A 15,985-nucleotide genomic window follows, 5' to 3' on the forward strand; every position below is an offset into this window, starting at 1 on the left:
GTGTGTGTTTGTGTGTGTGTGTGTGCGTGTGCGTGTGTGTGTGTGCGTGTGTGTGTCTGTGTGTGTGTGTGTGTGTGTGTGTGTGTGTGTGTGCGTGCGTGCGTGTGTGTGTCTGTGTCTGTGTGTGTGTGTGTGTGTGCGTGTGTGTGTGTGTGTGTGTGTGTGGAAGAGAGACACTAGAGAGTAGAAGATCTGGTCCTAATGAGGGCATGATTGTCTTATTATGTATGCAACATGAGTAGAGGTATGATTAACCAGCAGAGATGACCTATATAACAGCACATAACTCCAAATAATCACACATTCAGCACTTTCTCCCATGAATAAGATCCAGAATTAACAAGATATGGAGGAGAATATGAATCAGGTTTTTGAGAAACCTTACTTAAACCTTCGTTAAAAGCTTGGTTAAAACTTTAAAAACGTTAAAACGTTTTATAACGTTTACCTTTTATGAGGAAGGATTCTGAGTGCGGGTTCATGCCCGTGGACTTTCTAAACCTGTGACCACCCTCTAGTCATTCTTTATTCTCTTAGAATACTCTCATATGATCCTGTTATTCCTGTATCCAACAGAGAACTGTGCTACTTTATGTCATGATATATAATTTTCAGTGGATACACAGCTGTTGTTAAAGTAAGGTGTGTCAGTTCAGTGTGATTGGGTGATAGTGCACCTTCTGCTGGGGAAAGTGGAAAACAGCTTCAAATAAAGAAGCTGTGCAACAGTGCCCTCCAGTGGAGTAGTGTTAGACCTACAGTCAGTTTCATATATCTTTTTTCATACATATCTTTTATCTTTTACATATAAATACACACTGTCAACATCAAGGTACAAGACAAGTTCTCCATCTTAATACTGTGCCTTTATTAAATCTCTGTAGAGTTTTATACACTTTCCCACCGTGACAAGGAAATAAAAACAAGCTTTTTCTTTCGCAACATAAAATGTCAAACATCACATTCACAAATGACACTTCCATACAGTACAGACTGCTATGGTCTGATTGTATCGGGAAACACAGCAGCTGATGTGATCAGAATGAATGAGAAGGAGAAATGTCTTCCTGTTCAGGAAATAAAGCTAGCACCAATTGGCTACTGCTCCCTACTGGCGATATTGAGCAAGGCTCAATATCTACCCATATATAGTACAACAGTACAACACAATGTGTGAAAATACAACAAAATATCACAAAACACAAATGTGACCAAACATTTTGTGTGCATCACAAAGGCGGACAGAGAAGCAGCATCGTCAACCAGTAAAGGCTTCTAAAGAGCAGAAAGCAGGCAGCGCTGTAGGAGCCAGGAAGCCCAAGCATGTGCAAAGTCCAAGGTCTGACTGGAGCACTGACCCTCCTCTCTTACATTTACATTTACATTTAGTCATTTAGCAGACGCTCTTATCCAGAGCGACTTACAGTAAGTACAGGGACATTCCCCCGAGGCAAGTAGGGTGAAGTGCCTTGCCCAAGGACACAACGTCAGTTGGCATGACCGGGAATCGAACTGGCAACCTTCGGATTACTAGTCCGACTCCCTCACCGCTCAGCCACCTGACTCTTCCTGCCAGAGTTCAGGACCAAGCCTCCACTCTCCAGCTCCACCTCAGACTCCCCAACAGCAGTCAGAAAGCTTTTAACCCTCAAGTTATTAGAGATGATACAGTACATTTAGTATCAAAGAAAATGATTCCAAAGTTAAAGGAAGATCTTGGATGTGGAATGCTAATCGTGTTAGGCTGTTCTGTTAGAAACACAGGCGTGTCAGGCTCTAGACTCTGGAGGGCACCAGCACAGGCAACAGAAACCCAGCAGTAGGACCACTTCTTTTTTTTTTTTGAAAATACTTTACAAAACTTTTAATAGAATACGTGTTGCCTATGGAATAATTATGATATGAAATCGAACACACCCACGAAAGAGAACATGAAATATCAATATGACATATATTGTTTTAACTGTCGCTACACAATTACTGATGATGTGCTATGTAAGCCGGAGTGGCTGATAACTAATGGCCATGCTAACTGGCTACTGATATTGATTAAACATCAACGAGATTATGCATTTATCAACTTTAACATTGTCCTCTGATACACTTCTGTCATGCTCTGTTAGGTGCGGTGCAAATACAACATAATACAATAACCTATAAAAGCACCAGATGGTTTTATGTGGCTTGGTTGAGGGATTTTATTGTAAAACATAGATAACAGAGGAAGGGCGTATAGCGACCTAGAGGGCCTGACTTCACCGTCTCCAATGATCTCTAACGATCCTTAATGATTCAGAACCAAATGATCTGTGTCATTTCCGTTTGGAGACGTGAGGCTTTGTGTATTACTGATGGGAAAGGACTCTTCCTGTCAGTTCCCACTAACCGTGGCAGTCCGCCAAGAGCCCACTCCCCTTAAGTTGTGTCAGAAAGTGGGCCTCACCCCCTTCCATCCCCTCATGACACTGACCAGTAAGAGGAAGCTCTCAGCCTCGGCTCAGGAATTCTACCTTGAATGTGATGGAGACGGGCGGAAAGACAGAAAGATCTCTCTCTCTCTTGCCCTTGTTTGTGTTACACTGATGCCCTCGTGACCATGCGTTCTTCCATGTCTGCAGACTACGTGAAGCGCTGTGTGATAATATAAAAAAATCTCTTCAAAAAACATCTCATTGATTGGGCTTTCTAAACAGAAACAGATCGTCACGGAGACAAAAGCCCCACGGCTACAGGAAGTGACATCACCAGTGCCAGCAGCCAAGGCCCGAAGGGGAGGATCATGTTGACGCCAGAGCAGATATAAATATTTCCTAGGAAGACGGAAACAGAACATCAGGGTCTAACTCTCAGATATTGATACAAGACACATGACTGTGCACATATGACATTCCTGTAGCCTTCACACAGAGTTGTTCAAAAGATGAAACGCACTCAGAAAATGTAGATCGGTAGGTAGACAGACACACAAAGAGATCATATATGGACATAGAGATATATACACTAGATCACAGATAGATCATATATTCATCCCCTTAGGGAAAGTACCCTTACATCAGTGTATGACTCATATGTAGTTTGTGTTCATATGTACACCAGCAATTCCCACAGCAGAAGAAGACGAACAGGAAGCCTTACTCGGGTGCACGCCCATGCTGTTCTCCTTCCACACGCTGCCCTGGTACACCCTGCAGGTGTAGGTGTAGGGCTTCTCGTCCGCCATAGGGGCCCAGGTGAGGCGGCAGAGCGTGGGGGTGACCAGGCTGACGTTGGCCCTCCGCCGGTTGTCGGAGGAGACCTGGGCCACAGCGTTGGGGTACGTGGTGCCCACCAGGCGGCTGTCCTGCTTGAACTCACAGTAGGGCCCCGGGAGCTGGTTGGTCGGGGGGAACTCGCAGTCCACCCGGATGTTGCGCTCCATGTAGGTGAGGCAGGGGTACATTTGGGGCCCGCGTGGGGTGTAGAAGAACCCTGAGGCTACTGAGACGAACACTGACACACATACACACACATACAAGGAGACACGCACACACACTGATGAGTACTGTCAGAGACCTAAACCAACAACACGTGCATCTGTCATATGGAAAAGGGAAGGTAACAGAGGATAAGACGATATAGCGTTCAAAGATTGGCATAGTCTACTGTACCACGCTTAGGTTTGTAAAACTAAATAATGATATAGCGCACAGCAGGAAAGGTTCCTTTATAAGTTATTGTAAGGTGTATTTGTATTGCTTCATGCATCTCTTGTCGGTTACCTAAAAGCAGACCGGCTGTGGCGGAGAGGTGCGGCTCCATCTTGCCTGGCTTGTTTTTGGCCCAGTCAGGTTGAAAATGTTTTTGTCCCTGTGGATTTTTTTTACAATAATCAGACAGAATAGTTGCTAGGCATGCAATGTCATTCACGTAGTTTCACAATGCATCAGGCCTATACAAATGAATATGCAGAAATGCTTAAGGCCTACCAATCTTTTTTTTTACAATAGTTACCAATTAGCCTACGGTATATTACAGAAAGGCTAAAACAGTGTTAAGAAACTGGACAAATAAGGCTAAGGTCACATGCAAGAAACATGTCAAGACTGTCTTTCTTTCAAAGAATAAACGTAAAATTCGTATTTCTATGCCACATGACAGGAGGTAACATCGCCCCATCCTATGTCTCCCGGCAAACGGGGCCTAACCCCCTGTTTAGGCGGTTTGACCGACTACGCCCCGAGTCTGCAGTCTATCCTTATTAACACTGCACCAATACGGATTCCGCATTTTACCAGCACATGTCGGGATCAAAGAAAAAAAGAACGATGGCATTTACTATTCGGCTGTAACCTACAAGGTGCAATAGAAAATTGACTACCTCGTACAATGTAACAAACACATAAATGTAAATCAATCCTTTGCCTTTGACTGATCCGAACATTACCGATTACCAAATGAATCGTCTTGATTTCACCCACCTGGAAAAAGTTGAAACTGATTTCACCCTCTGCTGTTTAAGACCAAAGCAGCGACTGCGACTGTCTCGCCGTGGGCTACTGTAGATGAGACTGGCACGTGCCGACAGATTCGGTTTAGTTGAATCAATTTTAAGGTTATCCACACTCCACGAGACCAGCGTCTGTGACAACACATGGAACTGTCCTCAGTCGGCGTGGTGCTGAAATGCCGGTTAGTGAACCTCCCACATGAGAGTTTTATATGAAACCGCCTATGTAATCTGATATCGGTGTACCAGCACGGAGAAAGCCCATTGACCGATTTGTTATGGCAGATTCATAATAGGCCTGTAATGTTGGACATTGCGCTACAATTCAGCCTGGAGGTGAACATGCGATCCTGACATTAGGATTTGAAAGTGTAGTCTATTTCTAATCTGCAATCTCATTTTGTTGGTTAACTCTGTGCGTATCTCACTTATAATAGCAGATATTGCATCTGTCACCCCTCCCCCTTCAACAAATCATCACAATAATGCAATGTAATAATAATCATATTTAACTTAGCAGACAGGGTAATTTGACCCTGTGATTTTCATCTGCTGTCAAACTATGTACCACTGACATATGCTCATACCAGTGCATTTATTATGCTTTGAAGACCACTAAGTACGAGATTATATTAGCTGGTTATGAATGTAAAGCTTGAGCTCATCATTGTCTGACTGCTTTGTGCTTTGGTCCCAGTGACAGTATCCAATAAAAGTAGCCTATTTATTTTTGGCCGCATTCTTTTCTTTTTTTTTTAATCATAAACGCCCTGTCCTATCTGTGATTTTGTAATTGGTTGACTTACTACAAATAATAATATGATTGCATAATTAATATGATGTAGCGTAGCCCAGAGCCATAAAAAAAAGAGGGTTAGTCTGTTGGTCTTTTTCTATGGCTCTGGCGTAGCCCAACCAACTGGCCCATATGATGCATGGATAGGCCTATAAATCATAAATTAGCGTCATCTACTGGTAGGCTACATAACTGAATTTTAAACGTCGCTGAAAAATGACGTCGGCTTCCGCACTGCACATGCGCTAATGATCTCCGCTAATTATGGATGGATGGACTCGGTTGTCAAAATTTCTAGTGAGGCGTTATTATGTTTTGGTGTGTTGGACCTATGACATTAATTACGTAAATATATAGCTTGCATGCAAATACGATGTAAGACTATGTAGCTAGCTAGCTATTTATAAATGATACCCAGCTAACCCCCAATCTGCAATAGATACCAACGTTCGCTTTGTTTACATACACAACGTACAGTACTGTAGCTACCAGTTTGAGATAGCTTGATAAATTATTAAGACAAGCGAAAGTGGGATTTTTGCTTTGTTGTAGTTAGATAGTAAAATTTTCTACCACGTATTTAGCAACTGAATGTTATTTCACCAGTTATCCGAACAGTCTGTGAAAAGAGGGAAGGTTTGCTAGCTAGCCATCTTAAACCCTACCCTAGCATCTGCGGTCCCAGGCGTTGTAGCAAATTTGCGCTAAGCCATAGCTAGCGTGCTAGCTCACTTTCTTATGTATCATCCTCTGATTGAATCAAAGCGAACTAGCAGAAATATTATTTTCATCGTTGCTAAACAGGGTAAAGTGTTGAAAACGAGACGCCAGTGCTGAGTTTCCGAGGGACGAGGACGTTGGGGAGGCCAGCATCAGTTATCCAGTCGACATGAAGGGGTGAGAAACGATTTAACAGATATAGCAAAGAGATAAATACACAGAGAGAGAGAGATGTATTTTATTCATACCTAATATGTTACATTATTACCATACCTATTACATTATAGGATGTAGCTATTAGTATGTTTTTGGGGGGATCATTATTGATGGTCAAATGCTGAATTTAAATGGACCCATCAAGGGTCTAAGGTAACAAACGAACATCAAACCAACATACCTCTGCTACATATATAAATACATTCAAACCGCGTGCATAAATACTCTTGCAAGCCACTTGTCAGCTGGTGTTACCTGTGTAGGTTAGGCTGACATGTTTGTGTTGCAGGCATCAGAAGACGCTGGAAGATGATGATGAGGATGTTCCTGTCATCGAAGAGGGTAAGAACTCAACACTCGCAACAAAACCAACCTTTTCTTTTGGGGAATGTTTCATGCACGTGTTGCATCTGTGTGAATAATATAATTGTAGTATTATTAAGATTTTTTTTACTATTCTTTTGATATGATTTCGGCCAAATTGATTCTACTTGTAATCGTTTTTTTCTAGGGCTCTGTCTATACTTAAATGACCTTTACTTGCGAGTTACTCTGTTATGGTGAATCGTTCTATTTATCCTGGTGGCAGCTTCTTGCTGTTGTCACAAATCAAATAAAAATGTGTTTGTATAGCCCTTTTTACAAGCAATGTCACAGAGGGCTTCACATACACCCTCAACCAACCTAAACCCTCAAGGAAGACAAGGAAAAACTCCCAGAAAAACTCATTAGAGGAGAAAAAATGGAAGAGACAGACTGTTGATGACTGTTGATCACAGACTGTTCATGTAGCTGGCAGGAAACTGGTTAGACTGGCTCAGCAAGCGACTCAGCAAGCTGCTCAGCCATCTTGCTTCCCATATTTCAAGGTGCTGTTGCAACAGCGGACGATCCAACCGCCATCACCACCATCCAATCAGCCGCAACCTTCTCCTCGGACCAGCCAATCAAATACCTGTTCAAAACGGAGGGAGCCGGAGGGCAGGTAGGAGAGAGGGACCCTCCCCCAGGGCATGCAGGAGAGAGGTAGCCTATCCTACCTAAAAACAAAAGAAGAAGGGAGATAAACAAGTAAAAAATGACACGATTTTACGATACGGCTGTACTGACCTTTGATCTTTGACCTTTGACCTTGGTGGTTCAGGTGACCTACCGGGTGATCCAGGTGTCGGATGGACAGATGGAGGGACAGACGGATGGAGCCGCTGCTGTGAGCGTGGTCACGGGGTTCCCTGCCACCTCTCAGGCGGTGACACAGGTGCAACAGAACGAACACACGCACGCATACACACACGCATACACACGCACGTGCACACACACATTTACGCACATACACACGCACGCACACACTCACACATGCATTCACACATGCTTACACACACACACACGCATACACACACACGCATACGCACACACACTTTGTGAGCGGTACAGTCTGTGTGTCTCATGTTCTCTTGTGTGTGTCAGGCTGTGTTCTCCCAGTCGGACGGGCTGGAGGGGGAAGGCTCGGAAACTCACTACTACTACCCAGCCACCATCACTGACGCTACGCAGGCTGCCATGGTGACCAACGTCCAGGCTGCCGACTCCATGCTCACTCAGAACGCGCCCGCCGGTGAGAGAACCAGGCGGTGACATCACAGTGCTACGTCATCACGCTGTACTGGAGCTTTTGGATCCACAGTCTCACGCTCTAATCTGCAACCTTCCCTCGATGTCTCCCCAGGTCAGCTGTATGTGATGATGTCACCCCAGGAAGTTCTGACCGGAGCGAACCAGAGGTCTGTAACACCCTGAAAACAATAATCCTCAATAATCAGTCTGTACACATAACACACATAAGAGGAGCAGGGGGTGATTTGAACGTGGAACCTCTTGAACCGCAGTCAAATGTTCTACCCCTGCGCTACACCAATCCTCACACATGACAGTAGAGTGACAGTTGTATGTTGTCATTGGACTGTCGTTTGAATTCCTTCCTCTCATGTCCTACAGCAAGTCAGAGACGCCCCGCACTTCAAGAGACGACAAAAGACGAGCCCAACACAATGAAGGTGAACGAGGTTCCATTGATGATGCAATGTGTGTGTGTGTGTGTGGGGGGGAACGCTTCTGCTTCAGGTCTTGACCCCCTCCTCTCTTTCTCTCGCTCTCTCTCTGCCCCTAGTGGAACGCAGACGCAGAGATAAGATCAATAACTGGATCGTCCAGCTGTCTAAAACCATCCCAGACTGCACCCTGGACCCCACCAAGAACGGCCAGGTAAATGTGACGAGGAACCCTGCGTTCATTTAGAAATGATATGCTTATTTTTTTATTTTAATCTGGTATGTTGGTTGTCTGTGAGTATTTTAGGATTTTCAGATTTTCCGTGGTTGTGTTGTGGTTCCTCATGGTTGTGCTGTGGTTCCCTTCCCAGAGCAAAGGGGGAATCCTTTCCAAGGCGTGTGACTACATCCAGGAGTTGCGTCAGGGCAACGCCCGGCTGGGGGACGAACTGGAAGCCCTGGACAGACTGAGGATGGACAACCAGCTACTGAGACAAGAGGTGCTCCCGTCTAGACAACATTCTTATGGGATGGGCATTGCTTCCCTTGAACAGACAGGACTTAACTAAAGAATTAGTGGAGGGATTTATTGCTTCGTGGATTCTGTAGTGTTTTGGCGCCGTCTTAACAAAGATGGAATTATCCTGGCACAACTTCACAGGTTGATTTGTAACATTCTGCTTTTCTATGTCGCTTAGGTTGATGAGTGGAAAACAAAGAACCAGATGCTTCGGTCCCAGCTGCGCCAGCATGGCATCGCGGGGGCAAGCGTGGAACCACAGTGAGCACACCCCCGGGGTTAGGAGGACAGGGGGACCCATTTCAGCGCGACACTGTGGATGAAAAGCAGTTGGATCCAGATAGCTGATTCAGACAAATGTGAACTGTTGCTACCCTCAGAACCATGTCATTGTTGTTTTTACTCCACACATCTTTATGGACACTTCCCCCAAACTCATGAACATTTTACACTAAGTGGAGACTGTAACACACAACAGGAGTGATATGTTTTACTTATCGCTTTTTATTTTCAGTGTATCAAACCACTCGCAGCCTTTTTTTCACAAACAAGGATTGAGGTTGAAGCTTTTTATGTTTCTGGAGAGGTGAAGCTCAGATGACGAGGAATCCGAGGCCATGTCTCAGAAGTTCATGATAAATGAAAGTTGCAGGATCATTGTTAATTATCTTGGTTTCTTTCCATTTAGATTCAGTAGGATACATTTCCTGTTACAAAAGCATGAAAACATATTACTTCCCAACATCGGCTTTCATTTCTTTTGTGTTTGTGAAAGTTTTATTGCCGTTTTGCTATTAAATACATTTGAAATACGTTGTTAGTCTTTTTCATAACCATGAACGAAGTGTATAAAGTCTCCGACTTTATGTATTTATTGCGAAATACCTTGACTAATACTCACATGAAGTTTCAACTTCCCTATTTGAGGGAATTGGTTTGAAGAATGAGTACTCCCGGTTTCATGACAATAAAACCGGTTAGGTTACTTCTCCAATTGGTCAATTGGTATCTTCATAATTCCCTACGTCACCAAGGTAATGCAGTGCGAGTTTCGAGGCCAAGCAAGCCTACCACAGGTGTTCACCTAATGCGGAAGGGCGGAAGTTATCAAACCTGTTGCACTATTCGTTTGTTTCATCTGCGTGTTTTTAACTACACTGCTACACTGCATTTGTAGCCAAGTTTAGTTTTGGGACTTTGTACACGACATTTTGAACTTTTTGTACTTTAAAGCGACGGGGGAGGACATGTTTGTCTGCAAACTGGTTTCGGTGTTTCTTGTCTTCAGTTTGTCAGGTGAGTTCACCTTTCGTCGAAGAAACAATATTGTACTTTGTTAAGTTTTTGTTGATTCTACAGTCTGTTACCGTGACGCGTGTACATATACGTTTGTAAGCGTATTACCTATTATAATGTCATGAACTCGGGGTCCTCCACAAAGACTTGTTTCTTTGTATAAAATATTATGAAGATGAAGTGTATCAACAAATTCTTTTCTTCACTGTTTGTAGAAACGAATTGTCTGATACATTTTCAAACAAACGAGCATTCTTAACTAACCTGTAGTCATGGGTAATGCTTTGTCTAACCACTACCGTACTTAGGCCTTCTCTACCAAACAACCATAGGCAATTGGAGCGTTCATTCTCCAGAGCGGAAAGCTGTACTTTGACGATGTTATCTTTTTTAAAGTCACCTTGAACACAAATTCAACAGTTATTGAGCTCCCTTATCTGCATGTTTCAGGTTAGTATTCCTCCCCCCACCCCCGAAACTCGCACCGCAACCAGACAAACAAGGAAGTGTCCTCTGCTTTCGTTTAAAACACTTCTTAGTTCCATTGTTTTGGTCCAGGAACACCTCAACCACCACTACATTTGGGTTCATACAGGATATTATCTGAGCGGATAATATACTGACCTGATTCCTGTGTAGTGCTATACCCGCTAGACCTCTAGGTATCTGAGTGGAAAGGAAGGCCCCATACATGAGGCTCATTTACCAAACATTTGATTCATTCAAATTCAGTCTTTTATCCAAAGTGACGTACAAGTAGTGCATGTTAAGTATAGCCCCTTACCTCAATAGAAGATGAAGAACACTTTACAGGTGATTGGGAAATGAGCAGCTCTTGTTGCACTGTGGGAGTCACAAGCTAAACAAAGGAAGCTCTGCTGACATTGAGGATGTTGCTCAGGTTTATTTATCAATTGTTTCATCTTGATGCTGATTATCAAAGCCAATATAATAATAATAATAATAATTCATTTTTTTATAGGGCTTTTTAATCAGAATCAGAATCAGAATCAGAAAGGGATTTATTCGCCATGAAAGTTTGCACAGACAAGGAATTTGCTTTGGCAGGAAGGTGCATACAATAAACATATACCTAAAATTTAAATATGTGGACTAACTATACTAAGGGTACGTAAACTAGCAGTACTAAGTGGGATAAATATAAGTTGCCGTAAATTACAATATAAAAATACAAAAATACAAATATTACAAAAAATACAAAATACCCAAAGTCGCTTTATAAGTGTGAAGACAAGCAAAACAAGACAACAGTAAAATATAAAGTCAAAGGATTGAACAAAACAGAAAAACGGAACATTATAAAGAAAAACTAACATATAAGTCTAATAGTGGAGGGGAGGGAGCAGGGGATGTTCAGGTGAAGGCGAGGTTGAAAATGTGGGTTTTGAGGGATTGTTTAAATAGTGCTTGTTGGGAGCCAGATGGATAGGGAGGTCATTCCAGAGGGAGGGTGCAGCAGCAGAGAAGGCCCTGTCACCCCAGGTCCAGTGCTTAGTCCTGATGGTTTTAAGAGTGTTTGCGCTGGCGGACCTGAAGCTCTCAAATATCTCTCAAAGATGTTGATGGTTGGGATGTTTTATCCGGCGCAACATAAAAATAGTGCAAATAGAAAGTACATTGGACTACAACATCTGTGTGGGATTAAGCTTTCCTGTAGTGTAGTCTGCTTATCACTAGAGCACAAGAACTGTTTTTAAAGTGTGAGGTAAAAAGTCCTTCAGTCCATATTTCCAAGTGCCTGTTAGTCAGCCGGCACAGTTCAACCTAGAGAGAAGACGGTGTCTCTCCACTCTTAAAATACCTAGAGGGCAGATGCTCTGAGGGTTTGAGGAGTGGAGGATGATATGTTTCAGTGGTAGTTTAGAGCAGGTCATGTACCGGGTCTTAAACTGTTGTGTGGCTTTATATGAGATATTAATTGCGTCCTTTTTGTCGAGTTCATTTTCTAATTGTTGTTTTATATCTCCACAGATGCAGCCTTCGATGTCACAACATCCACCCCAGATGTAAAGGTCAAAGAGAATGAGGGTATGTTTTACTCTGGAGTCAAGTATGCTCTGTGGCATTTGATATGGCTGTTTTGTCTAGTCATTGCCATGAATTAAATATGAAAGAAATAGTTTAGCGAATTGTTTTGAAAATGCTCATGTCTCTTAGTTCCTAGCTACGGATGGTCCCTGTTCCTGATAATCTGTATTGTTTCCTAAAGGTGTTGATCTGACCTGTAGCAACACGGCAGACTTTGGGGCGGATGCCAGAGTGGAGTGGAAGTTTAAGAACAAAGGCTCCACAGCTTATGTGATCTTTGGTGGGAAACCGACCAGTACGTACAAACTCTGTTCTTGTGATGAAAAAAATGTCGCGTGTGGGCTAATTAAAGATTTTGGTGGATAACCTGACCATTTTTTTTTTTTCTTTCTCCCGCCGGAATCGAATTAACTGTAATATGAACATGACTAAACAAGTTTAGGAGAGCTTTGGGGACAAAAAGGCAGCACTGACATTCCACAAAGATTCTGAAGAATATTGAATGAAACATTGTATATGTATTTGATCATGTATAAAATAATAATAAAAAAAGTTGCTAAATGTTGTATTCCCACCTGAGCGAGTAAAACGGATACAAACAAACTAACATCGGCCAAACAAGTAGGACTGTCGGACCATAGAACTATAAAATACATTTTTCCAATGTTTTTGTCCTAACATAATGTTGTGTTTTCCCATAGCACCGTACGCAGGGAGAGTGACTAAATTCGATGGGAGAATCCGGTTCAGCAAAGTCACCCGTCAGGACACTGGGGAGTATAGCTGTGAGGTGTCTGGTAATAGCAAGTATGGAGAAGCCAAAATCCAGCTGACTGTTTTAGGTAAGGCCTTTTTAAAAGCATCACCCCTGCTCATACTCATTTAATTATACCCCTCCCCCCGTACTTCCCTTCAGATAAAAGCATCTGCTAAAGGAAATGTTTCCTTTATTATACAATATAATTTATTGATTACTGTGCTGTGAATCCCGCTGCGTGCGTTTTGTGTGGTGCTTCTCTGCAGTTCCCCCGTCGGTGCCCACGTGTCTTGTGCCCTCCTCCCCCACCACTGGGGGCACTGTGGTGCTGGCTTGCAGTGACCCGGACGCCTCGCCCCCCGCCACCTACAAATGGTACAAAAACGGCACCCCACTCCCCGTGGATCCCAAGAAGTTCCCCGAGTTCAAGAACTTCACCTACTCGCTGAACCCTACCACAGGAAACCTGGTGAGGCACTCTTCACCTTCCTCATCCTCACCTTCCTCCTCCTCACACCATCTTTTTTGTTCATTATGTTATTTTGTCAACAGCAGCAAGGTGTGTGCGTGGTGGATAGAATGATGAATAGATGTAGATTTATTTATGAATGACTAAAATACTAATCGAAATGCTTTTCCTCGTGATCAATATAAACATCTTAACTTTACCCACAATCCTCCAGGAGTTTCCGTCAGTAGCTCTGGTGGATTCTGCAGACTACTACTGCGAGTCGTCCAACATGGCGGGGCCCTCTCAACGCTGCCAGGCTAGGAAGATGGAAGTTCGTAAGTCAGCGCTTTTACTTTTCCTGTTCGGAGTGTTGGGCAACAAACCTTATTTCTTGTTTTTCCATCATCTGAAAGTGTTGCTGAAAGGAACTTAACATTTGATCCAATGTATTTCGTGGTGTTACTCGGTCAGAATTTTGACTTGATATCATTACTGGCACAGTTAAAACCATGTATGTTGTTTTGGATAAGTGTCTTCTGAATGAATGAAGGGTTTTAAAGTTGAGGTGTGCTTCTTGTTCCATGTCAGTTCAAGTCTGGGTTGGAAGTTTCTCTAATGCTGAAACCTGCATGAGCCGCTTATGCCATGCTCAAACAATGTGCTCTGTGATTCTATACAGTGATCCTATCCAGCTAGTTTATATGTAACCAGCCTGGCTGGAGTAATGTGTGACTGTTGTCCTGTCTCTGTTTAGGGGAGATGAACACTGGAGGTATTGTTGCCGGGGTGATCGTGGCCCTCCTGGCGGTGGCCTTGCTGGTGTTTGGTCTCTGGTACGCCAGTCGCAAAGGATACCTACCTAGTGAGTTCCCCTCCCCCTCCTGATCCAAACACTCATTGTCTCCTCTCAGTAGACTTTCTGTACGGTCCCGTTCATGTCTAAATTGGCCGATTGAAAGATGGCTGCCTGACTCGTTTTTGTGTTCTCTCCCCCCCTCCCTCCCTCCTTACAGAGAAGAGCGAAAGGTAAGACGAGACCTCTTGTAGCTGGTGCATGCATGAGCTGATGGAGGGGCTTCTGGACCAGAGGGGTCTTGTTATACATGTTGGTTATGTGGACTAGTTGATGTCACTGACTCTCTCTGATGTTCACAGCAAACCCAAACCCTCAGTGGTCTACCAGCCCACGTCAGAGTACGGCGATGAGGAGGATGTAAGTATCACTTCTCACATTTTTCAGGGTTTATTTACCTTTCCTTTGTCTTCCTTCGGCCATGTTTAGATAGCAGGAAGTGAAAGCTCGCCACATGTTCTAATGAAAGTAGTTTAATGAGTGCGGGGAAAGAAAGTACACTAAATAATATTACTAGTCTTATCTCATTTGATCACTTGCCAATTCAATCTTGTACATTGCCATAGCTCAGTGGTTAAGAGCACTTGACTGCATTTGGATAAAAACGTCTGATAAATATGAACATTATTAACATTGATAGCCAAAGTAGAAGGGTATAATATCTCTTATTTCTGCCTCAGGGTGGTGGTGGTGAGTTCAGACAGAAATCGTCCTTTGTGGTGTAGTCTGTCTGGTGCTGTTACATGTCAACGACGGACCCAGGACCACACTGCCCTTTCTCTGATCAGATTGTGTCTAATTTAATCTTTTAATAGTGTTTTATCTTAAAATGACCTGTATTAGCTTAAACGTGTTTTGATAGACCAAGATGTTTTCTTCTTAAATATTGCTTTTCTCTGAGAAATTCAGAATAGCAGACATAAACCAGACTTTCTTCCATTTGTGAATACCTCAGATCTGTGTGATTTTGATCTTGTAAATGTGTGCTTTTAAGTTCAATTGTGAAATGGTTTGTTTACAATATCCATAGATAATTTGTTTTAAAGATGGTTGTTGTGGTGCATTATTTTATTATTGACATCTTTATTGCAATTTGTGTGTGTGCTTGTAGATGTATATACCTTGATAATCTGGTTAGTTGGACTTTAGCACTCACATTGAACACCATGTTAATCTAAATTCATTGTACAACCAAATGTAGATGAACAACATAAAATGCAGTTTCAAATGGTCGTAGTCCATGTACGTTAGTAGGCCTATGCCATGTAAAATAGATTAGCCAACATTAGATTGAAGGATTATGGACTGTCGACACGTATATATATATAGTTTTTTTTTTTAAATAAAATGTATTTCTCTTGATGTCTGTTTTGCTTAAAATTGTGGCCCTTGTCGGTTTTAGTCGCACACACACACACACACACACACACACACACACACACACACACACACACACACACACACACACACACACACACACACACACCACAAGGTGGCAAGCTGACCACGTCTCCTCGTTATGCTTACGATAGTTTAGATAGGCTACACGTTTTTTTCCTCACGTCTTTTTCTATTTAGTGTACAGTGTCCTCTTTATTTGACAAAAAAAAAACCCGGTGCTTATCGTATTTTATAACGTTTTACTTGAGATGCGGAGGGCGTCTGTAGGCATATTTGTTTAGGGACGAAGACTGCGTTGTTACACATTGTCCAAACCAACATGTTAATCATTCAGCCACTCTGGATTCCACGGGGTGCAATGCATTATTGAAGTAGTCAGCCGTACTCTGCCT

At 42.9% G+C, this 15,985-nt stretch overlaps 3 protein-coding genes across 4 annotated transcripts; 2 read left to right on the forward strand and 1 right to left on the reverse strand.

Annotated features, from left to right (window-relative positions):
• Positions 1–1,592: 1,592 nt before the first annotated feature.
• si:ch211-215c18.3 (uncharacterized) lies at positions 1,593–4,598 on the reverse strand. The gene is made up of 4 exons (XM_067257595.1): positions 4,458–4,598; positions 3,759–3,846; positions 3,136–3,489; positions 1,593–2,810 (listed from the first exon to the last, which is right to left on the reverse strand). Exons 2-4 carry the CDS (start codon positions 3,796–3,798, stop codon positions 2,704–2,706), a joined length of 501 nt encoding a protein of 166 aa, XP_067113696.1. The 5' UTR covers positions 3,799–3,846; positions 4,458–4,598; the 3' UTR covers positions 1,593–2,703.
• A 904-nt stretch (positions 4,599–5,502) lies between these two features.
• Positions 5,503–9,598, forward strand: LOC136963054 (upstream stimulatory factor 1-like). Of its 2 annotated transcripts, none has more exons than XM_067257045.1 (11): positions 5,503–5,579; positions 6,087–6,179; positions 6,508–6,560; positions 7,088–7,203; positions 7,363–7,476; positions 7,686–7,833; positions 7,945–7,999; positions 8,214–8,272; positions 8,386–8,480; positions 8,638–8,766; positions 8,965–9,598. In XM_067257045.1, the coding sequence occupies exons 2-11, from the start codon at positions 6,172–6,174 to the stop codon at positions 9,049–9,051; spliced, it is 864 nt and encodes a 287-aa protein (XP_067113146.1). In that variant the 5' UTR covers positions 5,503–5,579; positions 6,087–6,171; the 3' UTR covers positions 9,052–9,598. The 2 variants fall into 2 exon arrangements, with proteins under 2 accessions (XP_067113146.1, XP_067113147.1); XM_067257046.1 differs by having other exon boundaries at positions 5,539–5,600.
• Positions 9,599–9,839: 241 nt separating this feature from the next.
• On the forward strand, positions 9,840–15,559 carry f11r.1 (F11 receptor, tandem duplicate 1). The gene is made up of 10 exons (XM_067257109.1): positions 9,840–10,082; positions 12,075–12,131; positions 12,313–12,426; positions 12,833–12,973; positions 13,155–13,357; positions 13,572–13,674; positions 14,094–14,201; positions 14,353–14,365; positions 14,495–14,552; positions 14,873–15,559. Exons 1-10 carry the CDS (start codon positions 10,034–10,036, stop codon positions 14,915–14,917), a joined length of 891 nt encoding a protein of 296 aa, XP_067113210.1. The 5' UTR covers positions 9,840–10,033; the 3' UTR covers positions 14,918–15,559.
• The last annotated feature ends 426 nt before the right edge of the window (positions 15,560–15,985 follow it).

The sequence above is a fragment of the Osmerus mordax genome, chromosome 19, assembly GCF_038355195.1.
Source record: "Osmerus mordax isolate fOsmMor3 chromosome 19, fOsmMor3.pri, whole genome shotgun sequence".
Taxonomy (NCBI): domain Eukaryota; kingdom Metazoa; phylum Chordata; class Actinopteri; order Osmeriformes; family Osmeridae; genus Osmerus; species Osmerus mordax.